The 27,550-nt window shown below is 38.4% G+C and overlaps 2 protein-coding genes across 4 annotated transcripts in view; both read left to right on the plus strand.

Moving 5' to 3' along the window:
• Positions 1-6,900: 6,900 nt before the first annotated feature.
• sall4 (spalt-like transcription factor 4) lies at positions 6,901-14,115 on the plus strand. 2 transcript variants are annotated; one of them, XM_042409894.1, is made up of 4 exons: positions 6,901-7,132; positions 9,569-12,031; positions 12,136-12,440; positions 12,554-14,115. In XM_042409894.1, exons 1-4 carry the CDS (start codon positions 7,066-7,068, stop codon positions 12,986-12,988), a joined length of 3,270 nt encoding a protein of 1,089 aa, XP_042265828.1. In that variant the 5' UTR covers positions 6,901-7,065; the 3' UTR covers positions 12,989-14,115. The 2 variants fall into 2 exon arrangements, with proteins under 2 accessions (XP_042265828.1, XP_042265830.1); XM_042409896.1 differs by lacking the exon at positions 6,901-7,132 and adding an exon at positions 8,725-8,823.
• A 4,399-nt stretch (positions 14,116-18,514) lies between these two features.
• Positions 18,515-27,550, plus strand: part of LOC121896104 (probable phospholipid-transporting ATPase IIA) — a 32,633-nt gene continuing 23,597 nt past the window's right edge. Inside the window, exons 1-6 of one of the 2 annotated variants that reach the window (XM_042409765.1) lie at positions 18,515-18,706; positions 21,352-21,496; positions 24,459-24,572; positions 24,758-24,866; positions 25,936-25,994; positions 26,991-27,042. In XM_042409765.1, the coding sequence (XP_042265699.1) occupies positions 18,639-18,706; positions 21,352-21,496; positions 24,459-24,572; positions 24,758-24,866; positions 25,936-25,994; positions 26,991-27,042 (547 nt within the window). In that variant the 5' untranslated portion in view covers positions 18,515-18,638. The remainder of the gene's footprint in view (positions 18,707-21,351; positions 21,497-24,458; positions 24,573-24,757; positions 24,867-25,935; positions 25,995-26,990; positions 27,043-27,550) is intronic. The other variant, XM_042409766.1, reaches the window with a different exon arrangement.

Below are 27,550 nucleotides of genomic sequence, written 5' to 3' on the forward strand. Positions count from 1 at the left end.
TCTGGCTGCACTTTCCAACAAAAAAAACTTAATCCATCAATGTGAATGAGCATAACATGTGTCCTCCTGCGCCATAAACCACGCCGGTTACATTTGGTTTAAAAAAACCATCAAAATGACCACAACTCATATACAAAGTTGATAGATGGGAATTATTTGAACGTTCGCATGTTGCTGAAATTGTTTAATAGGTTTAGTTTATATGATAGTCCGTCCATTTGAAGTGTTTATGTTCATGTGTTCTGAAGGTCATGCATGAACCAGATTGTTATAGTCCTCTAATGTAAGGTGGAAATACTCTGATACTTAAAAAAAAGTACACCACAGTGTAAAAATACTCCATTACAAGCAAAAGCATTTAAAAACCTACTAAAGTAGCAGATACATTTACTTAAAGTATTAAAAGTAAAAGTACTTGTTTTACAGAAAATCCTCCCCTGTTATTTATATATTTAATATGTTTAATAAAGTACATTATTACTACTGATGCATCAATGTGTAAGCAGCATTTTACTGTTGTTGAGCTGTAGAGCTGTAGGACTTTATAAGAGTCATATAAATCCGAAGCCTCAGGAGATGATCCTTTGTGTAAGAAAGAAGAAAAAAAAGTTCTGCTACATAAATCTGGATTCATTTTTTTTAGATTTTTTCTTTGAGTTTTTATGCAATATTGTAAAGTTTTACCTCTTTAGGTCACAGTTATTTATTTGAAAACATCTGAGAAGTTTAGAGTGAAAATGTCTCGTAGACATCTGAAACATTTTTGTAAGGGGTCATAAGCCAAAACGTTTGGGAACTACTGGTTCAACAATTTTACATTGCGGTGTGATTTATGAGTTTAGCATGTGATATTTCATATAAGATATGAATCAAATTAAAAATAACAAGTACAATTGAACAGTAAGTAGTGACTTAATCTGTCAGATAAATGTGGTACAGTAGAAAGTATTTCTATTATCAAATAGCATATAATGGAAATACTCAAGTAAATACCTCACAATTGTACTTAAGTACAGTACATGAGTAAATGTATTTAATTACATTCCCCCTCTGGAAAATATATTCAATCTCCCAAAACTGAACAATTGAAACTCAGAGAAAAAAAGAGATTATTTGTCTGATTTTGCATCGATTTCTTTGTTTAAATCAGATTTTTCACCCTCCGACTTTAAATCAAAACGTGTAAATGACCAAAACAAAAGTGGGTAGGATTCTATTGTGCGCTCTCAAAAGCTAATTAGAAGTGAGAGAGGACTGATATCCTGCAGCCCCTCCGCTCAGCACTTCCCACCCTGTAAATGTTTATGACCCTGGCCCAGGTTGCATCTCAGATTTGAAGGATTGGGCCCCCCCGTTGACTCACAGCTTGATGGTGACTTCCAAGCTCTCTCTATCTCTTTGTTTATTGTGTCCCAGATTCTTCAAGTTTGACCTCCCCTTAAGTTTTGTCATCTACAAAACTGCCATGCCATTATTTTTTTTAGAAACATATGGTATTCTGTTAATTAATAACTCAATAGTTGTCAGGTTTTACCATCTTAATAATCTCTGAGAGTGCTATATCTGTTATCATGCTTTACTTTCTCATAATAACTTCATCTCTCTGGGCTTGTTATTGCATAAACTCATGGTGCGTTTCTTCACTGTGTGTCTGATCAGAAGTGAGAATGAGAAAAGGGGGACACAGCGTCAGTTCTCTTCATACAGTGAGTCCTTGTTCCACCCAACACTCTATTGTTTATTGATGGAGGCAGTTGTCATAGTCATGCAACAACAAAAGCCTGACTATTGGTGTGTTTACCTCTGCACAGGAACCACTGGGCAATTCTCCATTAAATTACAGCCATGTGTGGGCCACTGATCTCTCTCCCCTCACCCGCCAGCTCCCCCCCCTCCCTCCTGCACCACAGATACATTCACACACTCGAGTGGTGGAACAAGATTAAGACTGTTAACATTACTTATTGAACCAGGCAAAAAAAAAGAGGTTACACTGGCAAAAAATATGTCAAATAATTACAACAATCTTGACCAGAAATATAACCCAAAAAACCAAATTCAAAGACGTCACAAGCAGAGCAGAAGTTGTTTGTGGAATGCTGTGGCACATAATTTCCTAAAAGCCCCCAACCCCCCAACCTCTCAGTCAACGGTGTGAGACAAATAAGCAGTCATCTTGTTATCTCTAAAGAAACAGATCTGCTTTAAAGACAGAACCATTTATACTTCCTGTTTCACCCAGGTGTTACAACCATTTCCGGGTTGAACTCACAACATGCAAACACTTCTGTTACAATTTGATTTAGCATTTTTGCTGGCTTTTGTCGAGTCACGTCTGTTTAAATGTTTAATTTATAACAGAAATAAAAAGCACTTTGTCTGTATAATTACATGTATTTATCCTGTTGACCGGTAGGTATGTGTGGTAGTTAAGTTCTGTATGACTCATATGTGTAATGCTTTTCAAAACATTCAATGGGGAAAAACAATATTGGTACAGCAGACAAACATCCAATACCTTTCACCTCAGTGCCCTCGGTCTCTATTCTAGGCTTCGATGTTACCAAACAAAAGATCTAAATACATGTGTTCATGAAAAGGAGGACATTTGAAAGGGTGTTTGCTGATGATCAATAATGAAAACAGTCTGACGCTATAGTAATTGCGGCGAGCCTCTATACTTGTATTTGCTAGATAATGCCATGTTTAGATGATTGTACGGATTGTCACGGAAAACAAACGACGGTGGCAGGGAAAATTACTGTATAGTCTTAACAGAGCTCTCATTGAAAAAAAAAGGCGCATTGATTGCCTGGAAGCAGAGCGTAAGATGTGATATAACAAGTATGATTGGAGATTTTTTTTAAAAACAGCAGCTAGGTAGTCTTAGTAACAACAAAAGGTCACCCAGACCTATCGTCAGCGTTACTTACCCTTTCATGGGAATCAAGCCTTGCATGAAAAAAAAAACAACTTTTTGCCTTTGTCCTTTGTGTGACTTTAATGACGTTATTTATGACTACAAGGGGGAGGGGGTGGAGGGAGATGTTTTAAGGGGCACCTGAAGAAAACCAACAGAGGATAAAATAATAAAACAGGATCTTAGAAATACACTCAAAAGAAATCCCGATGTCAGTGAGTAGAAACTGGTCAACCATTGTCCCGTTGTTGAAGAGGAGAAATAAAACACGTCTGAAACGGTGAGAAATGATCCACCTGGATGTATCGGCAGGTCCTTACAGAGAAAAAGGCTTTTGTTAATGTGCGTCTTCAGTAGTACAGTTAATTATTTTCAATATAAGCACTTGTCAAGGTGTCTGAATGAGTGTGGCGCTCTGGAAATTCATTGCAAGGCGTTCAGGAAGATGCTGAAATGTCATCATGAATGTTAAAAGGTGGCACATTTTTGTCTCTTGTCTTTGTTTCCTGGCACATTTTGAGCAGAAAAAATGAATTATATCATAATTAAGTTATTTTGTTTGAGCCCAAACTAGTTATTTGACTGTGCTCTTATACAAAGATGAGTGTAAAGCATAAAAAAATCAGGCTAGTTCTGAGAAACAGGACTGATTATCACACTGATGTGAAATAGCTCATCCTTCCCAAGTTGGTCCTGCGCCTTTCATCTTTTACTGAGTCCTAAAAAGCACATGTTCAATTTACAATTCCTCAGCAAGTGTTAGGGCTGTTATTGTTTGTCCACCGCAAGGTCATCGTAAAGCTCGGCAAATGACACATCTGAGAAACTTAACGTCTCTCCCACCTCGGAAGGTTTTCTTGCCACACTCGACTTATTCAATGCAGAGGGAATCAGAGAAGGTCAAGGCAAAGAGAATAATCATAGAAATATAACTGTCCAAAGGGTGTTTTTCAAACTGCACTGTTTGCCATTTATGAGGTCTTTCATCTGTGGCCAGTGCAGATTCTCTATTGTCAGATACATGACCTGGTCAAGGAAACAGTATTGTGTTTGCTCTCTGTGCTTATATGTCTATATGTTATATTGCTTTTTTTTTTTTTTTTTTTTTTTACAAATATGGAGGATTTCTATTTTTTTTCACATAATCATTGCCTCCATGAATTGTGTGTTACAAGGTGAAAACTGTTCTTTTTTCAAATAACTTAATTCATATTTCACTGACATGTTTTATTGTTATTTAAGATTCATTATATACATCTTATTATTTAATTTCCAAAAAGATAGGTCAAGTCGCTTGATGCCCCTCTGGTTCCCACAACTGCAGTTTTATGAGCGCACACAGTTTGAGCTGTTTAGATTGAACGTAAGAGAAACAGCGTATTCAAGCATAGTTTCTTATTGGGGCAATAAACTGTCTAGACAGCACTCCCCTCTTTTTCACCTTCAGCCAGTCCCTTAAAGGACATTTGTTTATCTGAATATATTGGCTTTTCTTTGTCTCACACTTATCAGCTGTGGCATTATATAACACATTCTGGGTCATTTAAGACTGAGAGACAGAGCGGTGGAAAGACCCGTATCACTTATGACGTATTTAGTGTGACTTCATGTTACAGTTTGTTTCGATTCATACGCTTAATTAAAAAAAAAAGTTATGGATTCAAGATAAACTTTGCAGATAATGATTGTTTTTATACTCTGTGAATCTATGATTCAATTATTTTTTCATTTAGTCAATTTGTAAAGCTTTAAAATTAAGTTACCGGAACCAAAACTGATTACTTAAAACAACTTGTTTTCTCTGACTAACAGCACAAACAAAAACATTCAGTTTAAAATGGCATAAAAATAATCAAATCCTCATATCTAACCAGATGAGATTTTATATTTTTACTTGAAACATGATGATTAAACTTTGATTAATAGGCTAATTGTTTCTGCATTACTCTGACAAGAACATTTTCAGTCTATTATGCTTTCATGGATCTCTTTACACCCCTCATGACTCTTCTTTGTGTACAAATGTGTGACATTACTTTCACACTGTTGAGTTTTAGAATATATTTTTTATTATTATTGTGACATCATGTCACACATGTGTCATGAGGAATTTGTCCTTTCTCTCTTCTACATTAAATATATAATAAATCAATGTCCAAAATAAACTTTTCCCACACTTATTTTGCTTGATCTCAGTTGACCCCCTCGGTGTCTGTACAGCAGCATTTCATCACTACGTCACATTCCAAAAATGAATTCCTGTCTGCAAAAAGTAATCTGAGAAAATGTTAATGTAAAGGAAAAGCAGGTTGCACCGTATCTCCTGCATCACTACAAACATACTTCACATTTTCCCATTCTGAGAATTTGCAAGTGTGTGTGATCTAGATTCTTGGTAAAATATGTCAAAAAGAGATCAGGATTAGATTAGATCAGTTTCGTGAGAAAACACAGTGATATAACAAAAGTCATTGTGATTCTGGTGAATTTTCTGTTTAAACTACTTTTTTGATAGTTCACTGTTAACATGCAGGAGGTTGGTCCTTGTGCACCGCAGATACAACAGGATATGAACAATTTCTTGCTATAATAAAGGTTTTCCCCTTGTGTAAATTATTTTCCATGTGTGTGAAGTAAATTTCCTGCAATGCTTTTGGTACATGAGCTTTGCCCACAAGGTGAATGTTAATATGAAGCAGAAACATTATTGCAGCATCTTCTTCATTCCATAACACAACTTATTTGTTGATGTTATTGAATAATTAGTTTTTATCAGACAGCAAAGGTAACATTCATGTTTCCCATTAAATAAGTGTTACACCAGCAGTGACACATTTGATTATTGGGGAGGTATTTCTCATATGTTTTGACATAATATAATAGAATTTAGGGAAGTATTGCTTAGGACACTGAAATAGAGGAAATACAGAGGTAACAATATGACAAATTCAGCCTCATTAATAAATAATGCATCATTGCAAATAGATCACTCAGAACAATTGGAGTCATCACCTAAACTAGAGCAGTGAACTGCAGAAATGCTTCCTGAACTACAACGTCCAGACCCACTAACAATTACCATGGACAAAAAAGCTTGTTTTTGTTTTTTATGTGCTGTGCCATGTTCTGTGACGGCTAAACTATTTCCTGTAAACCTACATCATAAATACTTCTGTCAGCCTAAAAAAAAAAAAAAATGTGTAAACAGAGTTACTGAGTAGGCTTTTTACCCTTCATCACTGTACATTCCTGAGACAAAACTGTTCTGACTTTTGGCTGCGTTTGGTAGAGTTTATGACCATTTATACCCTCACTACGAATAAACATTGACCCCATGATATTTCTGGAAGAATAAACAAATGACAAATGTATAAATGCCTCAAGGGATATTATGAGAACATGACAGTGTGTGCGTATATGTACAGTAGAATGGTAAGATTACCATAAACTGACTTTTACTTATCAAAGGTGCATTTGCCTTCATCATGAATGCATTGCAGTGATGCTGTAGGAGGATAAAGATATAACATTTGATAAGGTTCCTGGAAAATGATGAATACATAATGAATCCCCTGCAGAAAAATACATATACAAGAGTGAATGCAAGTGTGATTCCATTGCAAATAAAATAAATATCTCAAAGTACGATATGGTAATTATATCAGCGCCTCATCCGGTCATCTAATCATAATATTCTGGTGTTTTGAGTCATTTTTTCAAAAGTAAGAAATGTTGACAGAAGGTTTAAGACAAAGGTGTTTGAGTGAACTGTTGCTCGCATGTGTCTGTGTGCGTTGACAACATTTTTTTTTTTTTTTTTTCATGAAGGAGGAAAAGAGCGATGAGTTGGGTGTTATTAACCCTGCCTCCATCCTGCAGTCCATCCACTCGCATGGCTCCTCCCGCCCCCTCCCGGCACTCCGCTGCGCTCATCAATAGGGAGCGTATTTGAATAATGTGTGAGCACTTGGACTGGAGCCAATCAGCTGTCAGAGCACCGTGATAAATCGCAATGCATTATTGATAATAATAATTACGTTGACATGCGCATTTCTACTTGAGGGGGCTAATTTTCCAAGCTGAAGAATTTGTTGAAGAAGGAGAGGAAAAATTGTTTGTAACTCTTTGCCACTGATGGTTGCACCATGTCGAGGCGCAAGCAAGCCAAACCGCAGCACATCGACTCCGACGAGCCCGGTTCGTTAGAAAATGGTAAGTTTACACAAACGGTATCAGTGTTTGATACTCTTAAACGTAAACCTGTAGCCCAACCATGCCATGTTGCGAACTATTGGATGTTTTATCTCAAAGTTGGAGGCTGACTTTTACATTGTTCCCCTCGCACTTTGACCTGTTGCTGTCCTTTTTTTTTTGAATTGACCAGGAATTAAACTTAGCCGCAGTTGCTGGGAAGTGACGAATTCAGAAATGATTTTTTGATCCCAGTACAAGTGCTCACCGAGGGTCGCTTTAAAATGCAACAGTGTAGCTTTTACTCATGTTTTCCTTCTCATAATCATGAAATGACCGAGTCACATCCTTCATTTTGTAATTATACGGGGTTAGCAGTTGGCAAAAGTTCTTCCTTAATCGATTAGCTGTACCTTTTCCGTAAAAAAAAGGCAGATTTTTACGTGAATGAATGTGTAGACGGTGAATCTCTTTGAACTTTTTTCCTCTCAATGAGGCCTGTGTTGCTACCTGTTGATTGTTTGATACATTGTAGTCTTACTTTAGAAGTTGAGTGGCAGTGAATGTCTGTGTAGGTTCATCAGGATGTCAGATTATATGCAGGTTATTTCTTTTAAATTAGATATTAAGATTGGTCTCGCTTTTAATTGATGATTAACCTGACTGCGCACTTTTAAAGCACTTTTGACTGCATTTAGATGGATATTGTCGTGGTTGGTATTTTGTTGAAAATGTAATGAGCCATACTTTCCTCAGATTTGCTGTATGTAATGTAAAAGTGTGTAAATATTTTGATATTAGCCGACTTCTTTTGGTGGCATTTGTTTGCAAGTGTGCGCCAATTTTTTTTTTTTTTTTTAAAACAAAGGTACCCAAAATCTGTATGAAATGTGACTCTGGAGCAAGCTGACCTAAAGGCAATAAATCCCCCAGTTTAATGCATGACTGTTTCCTTTCGTACATATGTGGAGAGGTGGGGGATGGAGCAGTGGCCTTTTTGTGGAGACTGGGTGGGGGTGCGTTTTGGTGTTGCCATATGCAAGCTCCAGCGCTGTGGCAGACCTCACCTTACAATTAGGAAACTTGGATAACGAGGTGTTCGGAGAGTAGCAACACATTTTGATTTGTGTTTGCCATTTAGAACATTGTTGCTGTTTTGGATTTTTTTAAAAAATGACTTTTCGTGTAGCACACTAGCGCCCATGAACTGTATGTTTAGCCTGACCTCGTGTCATGTACCCCACTAAAGGTTATCACATACAGGTCATGCGCCGTCAAGTGGTAAACTAGTGCGTTGCCGTCTTATTGCTTTATAGCCGACAAGCTTCCAAAGAAATCACAATGAAATATACTTCAAATTACGCCTCTTGTGTTTTGTTCTTATCAAAGTTAATTGTATTGCGATAAGAAGCAGCTGCACTGTAGTGCGCAAATGTGGCTGAGCCATGCTTACTGTTGCCTCATGGATGAGAATGTAATGCAGGTTGCAACTTTTTTGTTTTTTTGTGACACTGCTTCAATGCCTCCTGGTGAGCAATTAACAAGTCCAACAGTTTCCTTGGGTAAATGCAAGCAGTCTACCCCCTTTCTCTGAAGCATTAGCATTTAACAATACACCCAGTTGTGAAATGGCCTCTTGGTTAGCAGACAAATTAAAATGCACACTTGGAGCACTTATCAGGCTTTCACAGGCTGTGAAAATGCCTGACAAGGTAATCAACATTAGATTACCCCTTTCCTTTCCTTTCTTTTCTTTTTAAGCCCATGTTTGCCCTGTAAACTTAGTCATGTATTTTTTTTTTTTTGCCTTCTTTATTTTATATCAACTGGGAAATCAAATTCAGTCTGAAGGTTTATAGTTATTATTTGCTTTTTGTGAAACATAGATTCACTGTTTTAAATGATTTTAAGTATTGCCTCACGTGTGGTGCTGGAAACAGATCTGATTTTTAGCAAGTGGTTAATGGCTTTTTTTTTCTCAGAAACATAGTAAGTTAATGCCCCATGGCTCTTTCACTTTCTGGACATTGTTCTGGGTAATGTCACAGGTAGATGATTGCCCTCTGCTGGCCCAGTGGACAATAGGCAAATTCAAAGTCTCTCTATAGCCCAGTGCAGTGACCAAACAAAGAGGGAAACCTAACAAGAGTATGTAAACTAATGAATACAAAAAACTAATGCCTCAAAAATCAGAGATAGATGTAAATTACACAGGCCTCATAAAGTCAAAATTTTTTGCAAGGCTGTTGTCCTGGATTTCAATATATTGCAAAGGGTCTTGTTATTTATCACCACAGTTTGACATTACTATTAATTCTGTTTCTAAACCTGAAAGTCTGCATATTACTCATTTTATATTTTGATTTATTAACAACATTTTTGAATATTTTTATTGGTCAGATATTGTCCTAACTGTATGAAGATCATTAATTTGGATTCTGTATCCTCTTGTTTTAGGGATTCATCGAGATGATCAAGCTGAGGAGACCGGAAATGAAGTGAAGCGGTTCAGAATGGATGAGACCAGGGTCTGCAATAAGTGTTGTGCTGAATTCTTTGATGAAGCAGAATTTCTTGAACATGAGAGAAATTGCACTAAAAGTCAGCAAGTGCTCATCATGAAAGATGGAGATGGCAATGAAATGCCTGAGGAATATTCGCGAGGTTCTCCTGAAGGCCTAACTAGTGACCATGATGATAGCCAGTCCAGCGGTAATTCCCTTTCAAACATCAATACAGACCACCTGGAAAGAACTGAGGAAGAGTCTAGCATGAATGTAGATGACTCAGGACAACAGGATCGGGCAGAGATGTCTGCCAGCCCTGAGATGACTTTCCATCCCTCACCTGAAATGCAAGATACAAATGTCACTCTTGAAACCATGGCTGACACTAAAGTGGCCGTCTCCCAACATTCTTCAAATAATACATCTCTAACCTCATCACAAGATGCAGTGCAGGCCATCCCGATGATATTGGAACAGTTGGTGTGCCTCCAGCAACAACAGCTACAGCAGATCCAGCTCACAGAACAGATTAGAATCCAAGTAGCCATGATGACTCCGCAGGGTCTTCAGTCATCAGTAGTGGCAGCTATGGACCCTCTGAAAGCCCTTGGTGCGCATCTCTCTCAACAGCTGTCTGCTGCAGCAGCTCTGATAGGGAAACGGACCGGCAGTCAGAGCCTCTCTATTGAGACAATGAAGCAAGGTAAACTACCTCTGCCCACTGGCATCCCTACCTCTCTACCTGGAGGACTGGGCACAATGACTTCTAAAATAGACAATTTGAAGGGCATTCCAGATCTGGCCAGCCGTTTACCAGCACTACTGCCCCAGTCACCAGGTGCATTAGGTTTCCCTAACAACTTCAGTGGTGTCCAAGCAGGGATTGATTCCTCCAAAAAAGTGAAGACTAAGATGCTGAACCTCCCACCAGAATCAAAGAATGGGGACCCATTATACAAGCACAAGTGTAGGTACTGTGGAAAGACCTTTGGCAATGACAGTGCTCTCCAGATTCACTTGCGTTCTCACACTGGAGAGAGGCCCTTCAAATGTAACATCTGTGGAAACCGCTTCACAACCAAAGGAAACCTCAAAGTGCATTTCCAGAGACATAAAGACAAGTATCCTAACATCAGCATGAACCCTCATCCTGTGCCAGAGCACCTTGACAATATTCCCACCAGTAGTGGCATTCCCTTTGGCATGTCTGTGCCCATGGACGACTCAAATATGACTGAAATTAAGCCTATACTCGCCCCTGCAGCTGCTGGGTTCCACCCGTCATCCATACCGGGATTCAAGACAACATTTGACGGATTTGGAGGGGACCCATTTTCCCAGAGACCCTCCCCATCAACAAGTGATGGCTCCCCATCTGTTTCCTCGAATGTGTTTGGCCAAGAGACAGGAATGGATGCGAATCAGAAGGATGCTAAAGAACTGCTTGGAGCACTGCATCATATGAATGGCAATGCCCTTCCAGGAGAACAAAGCTCTGGAACAGCAAAACTTCAGCAGATGGTTGATGGCCTAGAAAAGAGGACCAATGACCCCAATGAATGTGTAATCTGCCATAGGGTGCTCAGTTGCCAGAGCTCACTGAAGATGCATTACCGAACACACACCGGCGAGAGGCCCTACAAGTGCAAAATCTGTGGCCGTGCTTTCTCCACCAAAGGTAACCTCAAGGCCCATTATGGAGTACATAGGGCTAACACTCCTCTTAAAATGCAGCATTCCTGTCCCATCTGCCAGAAGAAGTTCACCAATGCTGTGGTTCTGCAGCAGCACATTCGCATGCACATGGGTGGGCAGATCCCCAACACTCCTATGCCAGAAAACCAGTTTGAAGCAGCGGAAGCAATGGAGCCCTCTCTACCAGAGGAGAAGCCTATGGATACCAATGGTTTTGAAGCAAGCATGGAAGAGCATGAGCCAGAGCTGAACTCCCAAAAGCCAAATGACACCTCGGATTCCCTCCCATCTGCCACTGAGGAACAACCAAAGAAGCATGCTGCACCCGCTGTGTTTTCCAGCCTAGATGTTTTGAAGAATCTCACCTCTGCTCTTGCACTGAAACGGCAGAGTAGCACAGCTTCGGAGAGCGAGGGAACATCCAAAGAATCCCCATCAGCTCCTAGAGAGCAAGAATATCAGAATGGCCGTAGTCCTGCCATTTCTGATTCAGCCATGTCATTTCACTCGTCTTCCCCTGTAAACAACAACATTAGTAGCAAGTCTCCTGAGTCTGCTGTTGATGAGTTTGCCCGCACTGGGTCAAAACCAGACTCTGATGGTGGCACTCAAGATGGACATGAATCAAGTGGAGCCCTTGACCTCACAGCTTCCAGCAGCTTTACCCCCAAAGTAATCAAAGAAGAACCTGGCATGCCATTCACAAATGGAGACTACAGTGAGTTTATTAGTTGAATGAATAAATATTAAATATTTAAATATTTTTATGTGTGTGTTTCATGTTGAATGCTTGTATCTAATTTTCCTCTCTTGTATCAACAGCTCCTAGTAACATGCCTTTCATGAGGATACCATCAAGTCTGGCCAGTCTGGAAATGAAGATTCCTCCAGAGAATCCTTTGGGCCCTCATGGTTTGTTCAGCTCCCATATGCCTCAGGGAACAGCCATGCCCTCCTCCATCTCCACCGCACCGCGACGATCAACCAAACAGCACATGTGTAATACCTGTGGCAAGAACTTCTCATCTGCCAGTGCCTTGCAGATCCATGAGCGCACTCATACAGGGGAGAAGCCTTTTGCCTGTAATATCTGTGGCAGGGCTTTCACCACCAAGGGAAACCTAAAGGTAAGTCAACTTGGTCTAACTGACACTTAGTGTGGTTTTGTATATAATAACTGCTATTTGGTAAATAATATATCATGCATATTGATGTATGGAATTCACTGTTTGTTTTTTAGGTGCATATCGGCACTCACATGTGGAACAACTCATCACGGCGTGGTCAGCGCCTGTCACTGGATAATCCCATGGCGCTGATGGCAATGAGCTCAGAGGCTAATATGTTACCAGAAATTATGCAGGCCCCCAAAGAACTGGCTGCTCCAGCAATGAACTTTGACCCGTCTCTGTGGAACCAGTATGCTGCCGCCTTCAGTGGTGGCCTGACCATGAAGACCAATGAAATTTCTGTCATCCAGGGTGGTGGCATCCCACTCCCTGGGAGCCCTGCCGGTGGGCCTCTGATTGGATCCACTGGAGGCCTCATGAAGATGGATGGATCCCACTCTGGCTTGCCTGCCACCATGGCTGAAATTGAGAAGAACAGCTCTGACAGTGTGCCAAAATCCCAGTTCCCACATTTCATGGAGGAGGGTAAAATTGCAGTTAATTAGGCTTTTTATCCATCAAGCCAGTTTATCACCTGAATGTCTCCTTTCGAATGAGGTACAATCAATATTCAGAGAAAATCTTGTAGAATTCTGCTTAGATTGGTTGAATTTTTCCAGTAACTTCATCGCAGCTCTCTATCCTCCTGACCTGAACTATTCTCAAGTGTTACTTTTAGTTGAACTTAATATAACTACTGTAGTTGTATTTTATTTTATATAAATATATATGCGGGTATTTTTTTTTTTTTTCCTGTGACTTTTTCTTTTGTTTTGCTGTCTATCCAGAAGTTTGAATGTATAACTTACTTGAAACTGCTTTAATTCAGACTGTCTCCTTGATACTTTAGAAGGATTTTGACTTCAGGGCATGATTTTTTTAAGAACACCATGTCTCAGTGTTCAGAAATAATGGTGTAGTTAACCGTATGTGTCTGAAATGACTACTTTCCCTCCTATTGTGTGCCATAGGTTTTGACATTGTACATTTTTGTAGTGGTTAATGTCATTAGCATGTTTAATTTTGAAGGGGCTTTTGATGAGATTGACAGATTATTCCAGTGTCTTGTCTATTAAATCAAGGTGCAACAGTTCAGTCATCTTTTTCCGATAATGTAGATCATAAAATAGGCTGTCACCTTTTTTGCGTCGGTGCTAAGATACAGTAGTAAATGACTTTAAAGTTCAAGACATTTTGCCAAGTGCCTAACCTGAATTGTATGTGTTGCTGTCGTCTTTCACTGCACCATAAGGTTGTTATGAAGGCTATGTTAGACTGATTAAATTATAGTTGTAGCATTGCATGTATTTCATATTTTCATCAGTTTACAAATGTCAGCCTCCCCTCAACCATGTATTTCACTTGTAAATCTGCAGTCAAATTTAGTTGGCTGAGCTCTGAAAGCTATTACAGGCTTTATGTTCTCATGCCTGCACTTTATTTAAGGTTTCAGTTACATTTAGATCTTACAGTTGCATTTCAGTTTCACTGCTTTATACAATGTTGGCTAAACAAGGAAAGCGCAAATCAACAATTTTGTCACCTCTTTTCTGTCTAATTTGTTTGAAACAACCACAAGTTATTGTCAGACTTTTTTTCCCTAGGTTATCTTTTTCAGCTTGTAGCATCATTAATTTATTTATAATACACAAAAGGCTTGAGTTTAGGGGGTAAGTTCTACCTCGTTTTAGATTTTAGTTGTCCTCCACTCCCCCCTACTCTCAATGCAATGCTCTGTACATTTTCCGATACATTCTTGATTATACGAGAAGATTTTTCATTCTCAACCTGCTGAGTTGAACAGTAATGAATGTATCACTGGACACTTTACACAACTCAGAATGGTCAGAGTTCTTTGAAGGCCCCTGCTGTACATTCCTTATCGATATGCATTTGCCAAGTTGTGCCTTTCTTTAGCAAACCATGTCAAAACTGCTTTCAAGTTGTCTACAATTCAAGTAATGTTGAGCCGATTTGGCTTGTTTACAATGTAACTGTTTTTTTTGTTTTTTTTCAAATGTTTCCTTCATCTAAATGTTTTCTGATTTTGAGAAATAAAATCAGGGTGACTTTTTCAACATTTTTCCTGTCATTACTTCACTACAGAAGACATTGTTACCACTTACTCCTCAACCGCATAGGATAGACTGACTACACTGATTTCTATGGCAGCACAGTCAAGTTTGAATGTACATAAAATACCTAATTTACATCAATTCACCTTCAGATGACCCAAGTGATTTTTTTTTTTGTTTTGTTTCCCTACTCTCATGACCCACCGGTGGTCATTAATCCCTTGCCATTTTGCATCCCCAACGAAAAACTATTTGCATTCCCAACTGAAGCATGCTCCTCAATCACGTGTCCATAATCCATTTTAGGCCAGCTACGGCGGCCTTTTCCTTTACAATTTTGTTACTGTTTTGTTTACACTCAAAGTAGTAGCAGCAGTAGTAGTTGTAGTAGTGGCATTCATGGAGTTAAAAGTACAGAAACACATGTACTACAGCCATACAACAAATACATCCTTATTCAAAATGTTTAACTACCTCAGTTGTTTGTGCATTCACTCGGTTCTGTGGTACATTTTGAGGCTGTATTTTGTGATGTTTTATCAGACTGTTTGATTTAATTCTGTCATAAACAACATGCCCATAACACACTTGTCTGAACAGTCACAAAAATTAATAAATAAAAATTAAGATTCACTCCAACACAGGACCTGGACTTACAACAACAAAAATATACAATGAAATAAAATAAAGCAAATTATAAATAGTATGTAACACAAACAAAATGTGCATAAAACCGAAGCATGACACAGGATAAAACAATGTAAATTCATTTCCACAGTGCTCACCACCCCGAATCATGACAACAACAAAGGTTGCTGTGCCTCTACTAGTGACATGTAAATGTAACCATTGTAGGTATTGCTCATTATACAATTAGCAAATTTTGAATAAAAAATGGTCAACAAGTATATTGACCAATTGCTCCTATTCATATTTCCTTTGGTAAAAAGTATTTCCACCTGTTTTTAAAAACTGTAGTTTCTCACATGATGTTTTCAGCTGGATTTAGATCCAAAAAAGCATATCTTTTGACAGGTATTGTGACTATTCCTAGTATTATACAGTACCTATGCTAGTCTCTAGTACACGTGTAAATAGCCTGACCCCAGGTTCATTGGGATTCATTATATTGAATGAGGTTTCTAATATTTTGTCCACCTCACCTAACATATACAGAGAACACCTTACAGTATAATAAAATCCAACATAACACCATAAACAATAGCCTTTATGACACATTATCACAACTGCTGTATTGAATTTCACTGTATTTTATGGTCAGTCAGCAGCAGTAGTGGGGGAAATCTTCAAATCTGTGAGTAAGAGAAGAAACACCATAATGCTTAAAGTAAAAGTCCTACATTCAAAATTCTCCTGGAGTTAAAGTTCATAAGTATTATCAGCAAAATTACAAAGTATCAAAAGTAACATTTGTTACATAGAATGGCTCCTTTCAGAGCATTAAATATATTGCATTAGTGGATTATTATTATATATTGATGTGTTGAAATATAAGAAACATTTAATATGGCTGGTGGAGGTGGAGCTGAACTGAACAATTTTATTTTTTGTTGGAGTTTGGTGATATCTTTAAACAAATCCAACCTGAGCAGGTCTAATAGACACAATAGTTGAAAACACCTGTGTAGCTATGCAACATATTTAATCTATAATAATAAATAAGTCTATAAATTGATGTGGTTTTAATGTAAAATCAAAGTAACTAGTAACTACAGCTGTTAAATGAATGTGATGGAGTAAAAGTACAATCTATAAATTCCCTCTGAAATGTAGTGGAGTGGAACCATGTAAGTATAAAGTAGCACAAAATGGAAATACGCCAGTAAAGTACATGTACCTCAAAATTGTACTTGAGCACAGTACTTAAGTGACTGTACTTAGTTACTTCCCACAACGTCTTAGTAGCTTTATTATATAGATTGAAAAGTATTTCAAAAAGCACATCTTCTCAGTAATGACAAGGTGGTACCTATCACTAGAAATTATTATTCTTAGGTGAACTACTGTATACTATAATTTGATATTCATTTCATTTGACACTGAGAGAGAATAACTGATCAAATATGTAACTCCCCACCAATCAAGGCTGGATTACTGACCAGGCAATTGCCCAAGGGCCCCAAAAGTCTCAGTTTCACTATACTGTATGTCATTTGGTTTTGGTACTTTGACTAATTGCGAATTAGTTAGAGCGTTGCACCAGGTCTTGCAGTATTAGCTTATCTCAAGGCCCTCTCCTGTAGCTTTGAGCACTATATTATTTCAGTTTATTATTTGTTCTTACTCCTCCAAAGAGTTGTGTTTAATCAAATTAGCACAAACTAACTGACTGGCTTGGAAGCATTCCAGCATATTAAAATGAAGCTGCCATGCGTATTCTGTTGTTTGCACTGTTCTTGGTAATATCACGTATTCACTTTCTTGCCAAGAGTTAGATGAGAAGATCAATATCACTCCAATTTGATATGAGTGTCAGAGTTCTAAGTGACAACATTATCCACTATGGTGCCCTCAAAAATTCCTCAATGGAATGAAAAGATGTGTATTCATGGCATGTACACTACTTTCTCATAACAATCCACAATGTGCCACACTTTGTTAGATGTGTAAATTAATGTTGTGTTACTCTAAAGTTAACAAAATGTGTTTGAAATCTTGAGTTTCTGCACACTATTGAGTTAACTATTTAGTGTCTATTATATAGGCTGTAGTGGATGAGTGAAGTGATTTCAGACACAGCTTGGCCCAAGAAATAGACAGTAACCTCATGGATGTATTAAGAGAGCTTGATACAGCGCCACTACTCAGCCTTGCTGCCAGTTTTGCCCAGTGGCCACTCCCAGTGAAAAAATCTCCTGTAATGTGTGGGCAGGGTAGAGTGGAGAAACACTACATATTCAGTGGGCCTCGCAATGTGGAAGCAAACCGAGAAGCTTTTTTTGACTTATGTGCGAACAATTTTCATTCAAGGGAATGGGCAACATCTTTGAATCGGGGTGCAAGTTCCTATAATACATCCATGCAAAACGTCCATAAAACTGCAAATTGTGGCTTTTACACTTTGATTTGTGTACAGATTAACAAGATATACCTGTTAATTGGTGAGCTTTACAAGTGCTGGTATGTGGATTTTGTTTTTAACCTTTGGACAGAGCTAGGCTAGATGTTTCCCACTGTCTCCAGTCTTGATGCTAAGCTAAGATTGATATTCTCCTCTAACTTGGCAAGAAAGCAAATACATTGTTCATAGAGTATTATTTGTGGTAACACTCCAGATATTGCACATATTTTTCTTCAAAACATTAGATAAGAAAGATCTATGCTCCTCACTAAGTCGCTCCAATCATCCAACACTCCCCGCTTTAGTCCCTCAGGTCTATCAAAATATCTGAAATATCTGCTCCACCAGGCTTTCAATTCAAACAGATGATAAGTGTGTTCACGGACTGCCTTAAACTTGTTATGCACTGCGTCTTAGCCCATCTGATCTTGAAAAAAAACAACCCCAAACTGCTTTTTCTTTGCTTAAAAATCACAAATTTTACATCGCGGGACGCAAAGAGCAAAGTTTGCATGAGAAAAGTGCGAGATGTGTCAATTGTGTGAGTCTCACGGTCAAAGCGTGAGACTCGGCAGCTCTGATACACCAAGAAAGGTCGGGAGGGGTCAAAAAGGGGCCCCACAAAATATTTTTGCCCAGGGTCCCCTTAACAGGTTGATCCGGCCATGCAACTAATAATTATCACCCTAGCAACAATAATAAAAGAGTTCAATCCAATGCCAAAGACCGTATAAGTAATATAAAATAATATATAATTGTTAATATAATAATATATAAGTAATATAAAATTAAAATGCTATATAATGAACTGGGCCAGTGGCTCATATCTAGTGAGATAAACCTGGGTGGTGTGGCGCTGTCTCTGTCCCAGCAGCAGTATCCTGCCGGCTGTTGAACACTCCTGCCGGCTGTGTGACTGACAGCCGGGAAGCCTCCGCCCAGAGCCGCTACAGCCAGGCTGCCTGCCTACAGCTTCACCCGCTACCAGGCGCTGCAGGAATGACCGACAATATCCCCTTACAACCCGTCAGACGACCGAAAAGAAACGACAGTAAACACAGAAATGGGTAAGGGCGTTGTATAACACAGGGGATGTTAATAGCATGAACATTTATTATTTTTGTAACGTATTTCGCTCGTCGGCTTCTGCTGATGTCAGTTTAGCCGTTAAACTGTTGACAGAAGTGCGTCGACATTTGTGTCAATAACTGAGCGGTGGAGGGTTTGGAAAATAATAACTATAGTGGGGGAAAACAACATGGGTTTGATATAGCTATAGCATATATATACACATGCTAATAAATACGATTCATGGTAGCTTTAAAACAGCTAGCTAGAGCTCCAGGAGACATCCTTGTTCCGGGGTGCAGCTGAGGCAAGTGCATTTAACGCCCATGTCAATATTTGCTCGGTTGACTGGATCTTCGTATATTGTGACAGAGCAGAAATCAAATGCAGGCTAAACGCTGAAGAGTAGTGTGTGCTATAATTCACGGGATGTCTAACAAAATGATGCTTTTGTAAGGGTTATTGTGTATAGTAGTTACATAAAAGGATCAGGCCTCATAAATGATGATGGAGAAACACGTACAGGGCAGAGACACAGTGCTGAAATGCAGCCAATAGACTGATCAGGCAGCAGGCTCACATGGTGACGTCATCTCCTGTAATAAACACGAGAGCTGGAACAATTAGTCGATTGATTAGTGATTGACAGAAATTAATCAGCTATTTGGATAATTGAATAATCGTTTAAGTGATTTTCCCCCCCCAAAACATTCACTGTTTCCAGTTTCTCAACCTTGAGCTGCTTTTATGTGTTTGAAAACATTATAAACTGAATATCTTTGTCTTTATCTCTTTGTTCAGACCAAACATGACATTTGAAGAAGGTGATTTTTCAGTATTTTCTTACATTTTATAGAGCAAGCGAATCCAGTAATCGACAATGAAACTGATCATAAGTTGCAACCCTAATAAAGCCATTAATACAAAGACTAAAGAGCTGAAATTAGCTGTCAAAACGCTGAAATATTGATCCATAACTACTCAATGTATTTTTTGTATTTTCTATAATTTATAGTGAAACCTGATGACCGTCATTGTATCAGATCACCTGCCAGCCTTTCACATACTACTTATATTACAAAACCAACTCAAGATTGCAATTAAGTGTCCCATATATGAATAAGTAAATATATTTTTGGCATATTTTAGTTGTTAAGCGTTAAGATTACTTACAGTAGAAGTAGAAGTACAGTAGTAACAACAGTAGTAACAACAGTACAGTAGAAACAATTAGTCGACTGACAGAAGATTAATCTGCAACAATGTCATTTTCAAGCATAAATCACCAAAAATAACCAGTTCTAGTGTCTGAAATGTCAAAGCTTTTTTCTTTTCTTTTATATTAATCTAAAATGAATATTTTTGGGGTTTGGACTGTTGGTCAGACAAAACAAGACATTTGAAGATGTCATCTTGGGAAAATTTAATAGGCATTTTTCACTGTTTTTACAAATATTTTAAAAAAATAAACCAAGGCTGAGCATGCTGATCCCTCACTTTATTGGACTGATATTTTATACACCAACAATTTATCAATTAGTCAAGAAGCTAATTGGCGGAATAATCAATAAAGTAAAATAAAGGCCTTCTTTGCAGAAGACATTTTGATTTGTCATAGTAGGAAAAGCACAGGTGTTACTAATAACATAAATACAAGGACAATGAAAGTGAACCAGCTAAATATAATTCAGCCATCACTATTTACACCTGTGCTTTTCCTACTACGACATGTCAAAATGTCTTCTGTGAAAAAGGCCTCTAAGTTCTAAAAAGAGCAACATGAGGATTAGTTGACTCAAGATTACAGAAGCAGGTAGTTGCTTTACAACCACAGAGATCACTCTAGCCTTTGTTATTCTCCAAAATGTGCAAGAATTATATCTTTAAACACAGTATGTATCGAACTGATTTATATATGTTCAGGTTTGGTTTCACAGGAACCTCACCTCTAGCGTATAAAGGGGCAGAGGAACCTTGTATTTCCATCCATTGCAGGCTTATCATTACACAACAAGCTCAAGAAATAACTTCAGAGTAGTGTTCAGGCTTGGCAAACAGCCTTTGAACACTGAATATTGTCCATCTGGTCGTCCACAGTTAGGGCGTTTAAGAAAACTGTCATAAAAGTATTAGTTCCTTACTGCTACTGAATGGAATCCTTTTGACTGCAACTAACCAAGGTTTTATATTTGCATTTTGTTTATAGTCTGTTTTATGACTCACGAAGTTGCTCAATTATTAATCGGGAGGTCACTGGACTCTTAGGTGATTGATATGGAATGTTTTGTTTGGTTGAGCTAAGGGAGTATCCACCCATTTCCAGATGAAGTTAATATTTATTTTGTCAGGCATAATCTCTCCAGACGTCACGGTTATGGACCTTTTAGCTCAGCCTTGTCTCTTCTGTGGGTTGCAATAAGCAACACATTAACAAAGAGATATGACAGGCCATTTATCAAAAATATCTCAAGAGCTATGTATGAATAAAATGGTGTCAAACTGCAGAATTACGTTTTTAAAAAAATATATTAAATCATTTATCATTTTTTTTAATATAACTGTCTGTTTCTCAGCAGTTGAACCCAATGGCGAGATTTAAATGTGAAATTCTTTAACCTCTCCCCCTCCTCCTCTTCCCCATCAGGTGCTGCCCGTGGTCGAGATGCTGTGGCATGGGTGACTTCCGTCCCCGCACCGTGTGGCTCGGCCACCCAGAAAAGAGGGAGCAGAGGTACCCCAGGAATGTCATTAACAACCAGAAGTACAACTTCTTCACCTTCCTGCCTGCGGTTAGTGTCAGTCAAAGGTCGCCACTTCACCCTCCCACCGTTTAACCCCCAAACCACCACCCACCTCTCCGAGCCTGGCCCTGATTTACTGTCACCTCGTCGGACACGTTTTTCCATTCAGAGAATCGTAGTCTGAGAAGTGATCTCGGCTGTTGTCTTGTATTCCTCACTGTTGGTTGCTTGTGATGCGGGGGGTCAAGACGGTGAAGCTCAGTGTGGTTTATGATTCATTAGAAGATTATTGTATATTGGGGCTGCAATGAACGAGTGTTGTCTTTATTGATTAGTCTCATTGTCAGATAATACTGCAAAATGTGATCAGGACTTTGTTGAGCCTTAGATGATACAAATTGCTCATTTTATCTGAACAACAGTCCAAAACCCAAAGATATTCAGTTTACAATCATATAAAATTATAATAAGTTGGTACCTGTTTGGCATTTTTGCTTGAAAAATGACTCAAAAGACAATGAACGGATCATTAACTTACTTTTCTGTCAATTGGCTAACTAATTAATCCGCTAATTGTTTCAGTTCTAGATTAAATACATGCGTCATTTATGCTTTTAGGCCTACATCCATATATATACAGTTGTTTTGTTTGCTTATAGGACCACATATTAGCATGCCTCTGGATGCTTAGACACATAGCTGCTTCCATTTTTACTGATATGACTAAAGCCAGAGAACGTTTTCTGACAGATGAACAGTTTGCACAGTCGTAACAACATACCGGCCTGATGTGCTGGTGAGGTTTGGTTTATTACTGTAATATCGACTTGCCTCAGTTCACGTGCTGGCAGTATAAGAAGATCATTAATCATTCTTAAGTAGTAGAATGTCTCCTGTTACAATTAAGACCCTTAAATGGTGACAAGAAAAGCATAATAGACTGTTTGAGCCACATGCAGACACGCGGCTACACTAAAGGAGCATGTAAGTGACAGATGTGGACAATATGGACAGCAGGTACTAACAGCAGCTGCGTGTTTTTGACTCTGGCCTGATTTACATATGCATTTGTTTTCCAGACATTCAGTTGTCTTAAGATCTTATGGCTTTTTTGTATATGAAGCCAGACATTGAAAGTAGCTCACATTTGTTTGGGAAGCTAAAGACAAGAGCAAACTGTTTTTGCATTGCAAATTGTGATGCTTTTTTAAAAAATTTTCTTTCGGTTCATGTCAAGAAGTTCTTCTCACCAGAACATAGTGAAGTCTTTATGTTTTTTTGTGCATTGTTTCTTGTGCCCTACTGGACTCTTGGCAACAGCTTTGGGAATGACATACAGTAGCAAAATGAACACGCAATGTCTCCCTCGGTAGTAATTTTGCACAATGGTGGTAATGAAATGGAGCACAGTTGTAGTGTGAGTGTTAAATTTAAGAATGCCGGTGGAGGAAAAGCTACTGTATGTTTTTCACTTTGTTTCAAATACTGTATATTAGCTAGTGAAAAGATTGGTAGGCTAAAACTGGGCTGTATTTGTTACCCATGTTAACATTTCTGGGTATATAAGAACAGTGTGGACAATTTTGCAAATCATTGTGGGCAATATTGGACTTAAGTTTGGTTTTTGCATCAATTTGGTATCAATTTGAGGAGATTTCTTAATTTGTCAAGTTTTTAATTCACTGTGTTTTATCCATGAACTGTTTCTCATTTGATCTTCCAGAAAATGCACTATATTATTGAGATATACAAGTACATACAGTTTGTATTTTATCCACTCCACCCATTCCTACCTTTTCTAGATGTTTGCATGGTTTCTGGTTCTGTCAACAGAACTGTATTCCCTGGAAGGAAAAGGTTCTCATTTTTCCAAGTAAAACAGTCACATGCTCGTATAAAGTGGTATTGATCGATATAATTGTTCTTCCTGCCCATAGTGGCCTCAGAGAGATCCCACTCTGAAGTGATTTCTATTTAGCCTAAGTGATGGGAGATAAAATCCACAGTCCTATTTCTGTGCAAAAATGTCTTCTGAAGTTCTGCCAAAGCTAAGATGAGGATTCAGCAGCCGGAGGTAGACAAATCAAAACGGGCTTCTTTTTAGGACCAGATTTCCTCTTTGTGTTTCCTCGCTGAGCTGTGGTGAAAGGATCGTAACAAAAAGAGGAAATTTCAAACTAAAAAGACCGACTTTGAAAGAAACCCACTTGGCATGTTGTAACTCAGACTGCTGAAAACTCATATAAGCTTTGGCTGAACTTAAGCATTCGTTTTTGCACAGCAGAAACACATGGAAACTTACAAATTGCCTGAGGAAGTGAAATCTTTGCAGCCGATATCAATCAGAGGAAAAATTAAAGTAGAGCTGAAACAATTAGTCGACTAATCGATCAGTCAAAAGGCAGAAAATTAATTTGGTATAATTTTTTTTAAAGAAAAAAGGCAAAATTATCTGGCCTCTATATATCTTCTATCTATCTACAATAGCAAACTAAATGTCTTTGGGTTGTGGACTGACTCACCATGAGCTTTTGGGGACATTTTTCACCATTTTCTGATGTTTTATAGACCAAGCAACTGATCGATTAATCGAGAAATTACTCTGATAATGAAAATAATTGTTAGTTGCAACCCTAACTTAAAATGATCAGCAGTGCTTTCAGTGCACATATGGACATGTGAGGATTGTTTTAAGACATACTTTAACTTGTCTTATATAAAATATTCTCCTTTACATACGCCTGAAATCAGTTTTCATTGTCTCACTTCAGATCTATTGATTATTAAATTACGTTTCATCTACAGGTCACTAAAACAGTGTTAATACAAGGCACAATGTTGTCGAATACATTTTTAATCAAAGTCTGTCAAAATCAGACATGAATGAAAAAAACTGTCAAATAGCTTTGAAAAATATTAACAAGCAGTAAAAACCAGATCCAGTCATGTGTTTGATCGTTTGTCACACTGCAAATATTTGATTTTGTATGTCTTTGTTCTGTGTTCACAGGTGCTGTTCAATCAGTTCAAGTACTTCTTCAACCTGTACTTTTTGCTTTTGGCCTGCTCTCAGTTTGTGAAGGAGCTACGTTTAGGTGCCCTCTACACCTACTGGGTCCCTTTGGTACGTGGCATTTCATAAAAAGCTTTTGTTCCCCATAACTGTTAATTATTACAGTCAGACAATTTCATTTTCTGTGCTTAATGTGTGTTTGGAGCATCTTGTTTTTTTCTGGTTTGGTTTTTTGATGGAAATGTTCTGGTATTTCCCACAACCACAGTTACCAGTTTTAAAATTTCTCTGCCCAGGGTCTTGTTTTGATTATTACCATCATGAGAGAGGCAGTTGAAGAAATAAGATGCTACCTTCGAGACAAAGAAGTGAACTCGCAGATTTACAGCAAGCTATCAACAAGAGGTAAGCATCTGAACTTTGGACAACATTGGTTATGTTTTATCTGTGTTGATGTCCGAACCATGTTGCTTATTTCTCAGCAACAGCATCTATTAACTGTAGGAGGTTGGTCCTATTAAAACTTATTGGGGCTTGGGGAAATGGTGGGTAATTCAAAGCAGAGATGTAAAAGTGTACATAAGAGGCCTTGGTATAAAGTGCTACCAGCAATAAAAAGCAGGAGACCACTTGTGGTTTCCATCACTTTGCCTCTTTGATGTGGCAGCTTGTTTTACCCATAAACACAATGACTGGTTGCCTCCATGATAGTGGCCCCCATGCATATCTTGTGGTTTATACAAACTTTATGGTGCCAGAACTTGTTGTGCTCAACCATAGAAAGAAACTGGTTGAAGTTGATTCGCCTAACTTATGTTAAATTACATGTTTAGCAACAAATGTGCATAAAATATCGGCAAATTGCCATTTTATAATAATCAAAGCCATTCAGTTCTTCATCTTTTATTTCAGATAAAATAAGCTTATCTAAAGCTGCTGAGTCAATTCTTCTTTGGTGATCTGTCTTCTGTAATGTGTAAAATTTTTTGGAGCAGACGACAAATGTGAAGTCCCATGAACCGAATGCATAGCAATATTAATGTGCTTTAATGTCTTACATATGCATAGCCCAGAGGTCATGGCAAGAGGTCAAGGGTCAGTGATCTCTTCCAAACAAATTTGCCCGTTCATTCCAAATGGAATGAGAGAAAAGGCTCAACTCCCCCAGCATTCCTTCAAATCTGGATGGAAAATTACTTTCCCAAACTCACAGGGGTTGACCGGTGAAGCATGCAGGACAACAGTTAACCCATAGAAGACATTAGTATTTGATTTTTGAGGACATATTTGATTAAAAAGAAAATATGTTTGTTAACTTATGTTTCCTATCTGTCTTTGAAAATGCTCTAAAATTTGGATAGTCCAGATTTATTGCAAATTTTAACTGAATGACTGACAAATTCCATATATTTTCACAATAATAATAACAATAAAAATGTAAACACTTCATTAACTTTAAACTTCTGTATTTCAGGCACAGTGAAGGTTAAAAGCAGCAGCATTCAAGTTGGAGACCTTATAATTGTGGAAAAGGTTTGTTAAAAGATTGTGTCACCCACATCTGTGAATAGCTTTTTAGGACTGTCAAGTTACCATTTATATGACAGCGGATAATGAGGGGGTTGTTAATCTTCTGTGCTCCACTAGTGACTGAGGTGAAAGGAGTTAGTAAAGATTTTGTAATCTTGTGATCAATGCTGAGCTTCAGCCTGTCAAACTCAATACATACACAACAGATGTGGACCTAAAATGCCTTTTAATAAGATCTCAAACACAAATTCGATTAAGTACTATTTATTGATATCGTTCCCTTCATTTCCAAAACCCCATTTGTAGTTCGCAGTTGTTTAAAGTACCTAAGTTGGTCTGAGTTTTCAGGGGAATCTGTTGTGTTCCTTTTCTTGTGGACAGAGTGGTTTCTCAAAGGTCTCCGCTCATGAAATATGAGAAGTGAGTCCTGTCTTCAGTTTCCAACTCAGGGCTTCTTTCTGAATCACTCATTTCAAGGCAGCTGAAGGAAAGGTCACACATGTTGTCCTACACATTTCACTAATATGACTGAGTGATTCAGAGTTATGTGGGTTACAATTCAGAAACGTGAACTCTTCAGCGGAGGTGAAACCAGAAGCTGACAAAAGAAAAGCACTGGAATGTTAAACCTAACCTGCATTTGAAGAGCTGTAATAAACTCTTTATTCGACTATTGGCCACTTAACAGTAATTCATGCACAGTGCATTTTTTTGGGAAGCTTTCCAGATGAACTGAATAAGGAATTCGTCTTCCAGTAACTTCTGAGTAGTGCAGTGGAGGGAGCAGGTCAATCAGAGTGTCAAACCTGGTCAGGGTCCCGCTCAGGCCACGGCAGGATGATTTGCTGGAGGGCTTATTATTTTGACTCTCGGTAATGTGACACATGAAAAGCTAAAAGTCTTCTTCAGTTAAAGTAAGAGCGGAGGAGGGAGGAGGAAAAAGTGCAGGATCAGGAAGTGATGTTGAACTCATGTTTTTCTTTCTGCCTCTCTTTGTAGAACCAGCGTGTTCCTGCTGACATGATCTTTTTAAGGACCTCTGAAAGAAATGGTAAACATCTGCTGGTCATTCATCCAGATCTCCACAACAGGCTGGCTGCCTGGCTGGCTGGGGAAATGACTTGTTTAAAAAGGCGCTGAGGTGCAGGGATTAGCCCTGAGCCAGGACAGGAAGTCCTATAATGTCTAAATTGTAATTGGGTCCAGTACTATACTATCACTCAAAGTGGGATGTGGTGGGGAGTCGCTACTCATGTAATAGTGAGATGGGCGGTGCAGACAAAACATTTTTTCTCTCTTCATCTCCGTCTGCGACATATTCCTCGGAGTAATTTTGTCTTTCAAATGAGAAGATAATGAAAAGTAAAATCAAGGAACACACAAAAATCCAATGCAAAGAGAAAACTGGAGACATGAAAGGAGGATGCCTCATCTGAATAATCAAATATGGATTAGCTAAAGATTTGCCACTAATAACACAATTGCATTGCATTGTTTATTTGCACATATACAAAATACACTTGGACCAAGCCCATTAAAAAAAAACAAAAAAACACAAC

The sequence above is a fragment of the Thunnus maccoyii genome, chromosome 4 (assembly GCF_910596095.1).
Source record: "Thunnus maccoyii chromosome 4, fThuMac1.1, whole genome shotgun sequence".
Lineage (NCBI taxonomy): Eukaryota > Metazoa > Chordata > Actinopteri > Scombriformes > Scombridae > Thunnus > Thunnus maccoyii.

Excerpts from the sequence above, each read along its gene's own strand:
- sall4 (XM_042409894.1), top strand. The coding sequence starts at position 7,066 with ATGTCGAGGCGCAAGCAAGCCAAACCGCAGCACATCGACTCCGACGAG. Across the intron at positions 7,133-9,568 it reads GCCCGGTTCGTTAGAAAATG|GGATTCATCGAGATGATCAA; the intron begins GTAAGTTTACAC and ends CTCTTGTTTTAG. Across the intron at positions 12,032-12,135 it reads ATTCACAAATGGAGACTACA|CTCCTAGTAACATGCCTTTC; the intron begins GTGAGTTTATTA and ends TTGTATCAACAG.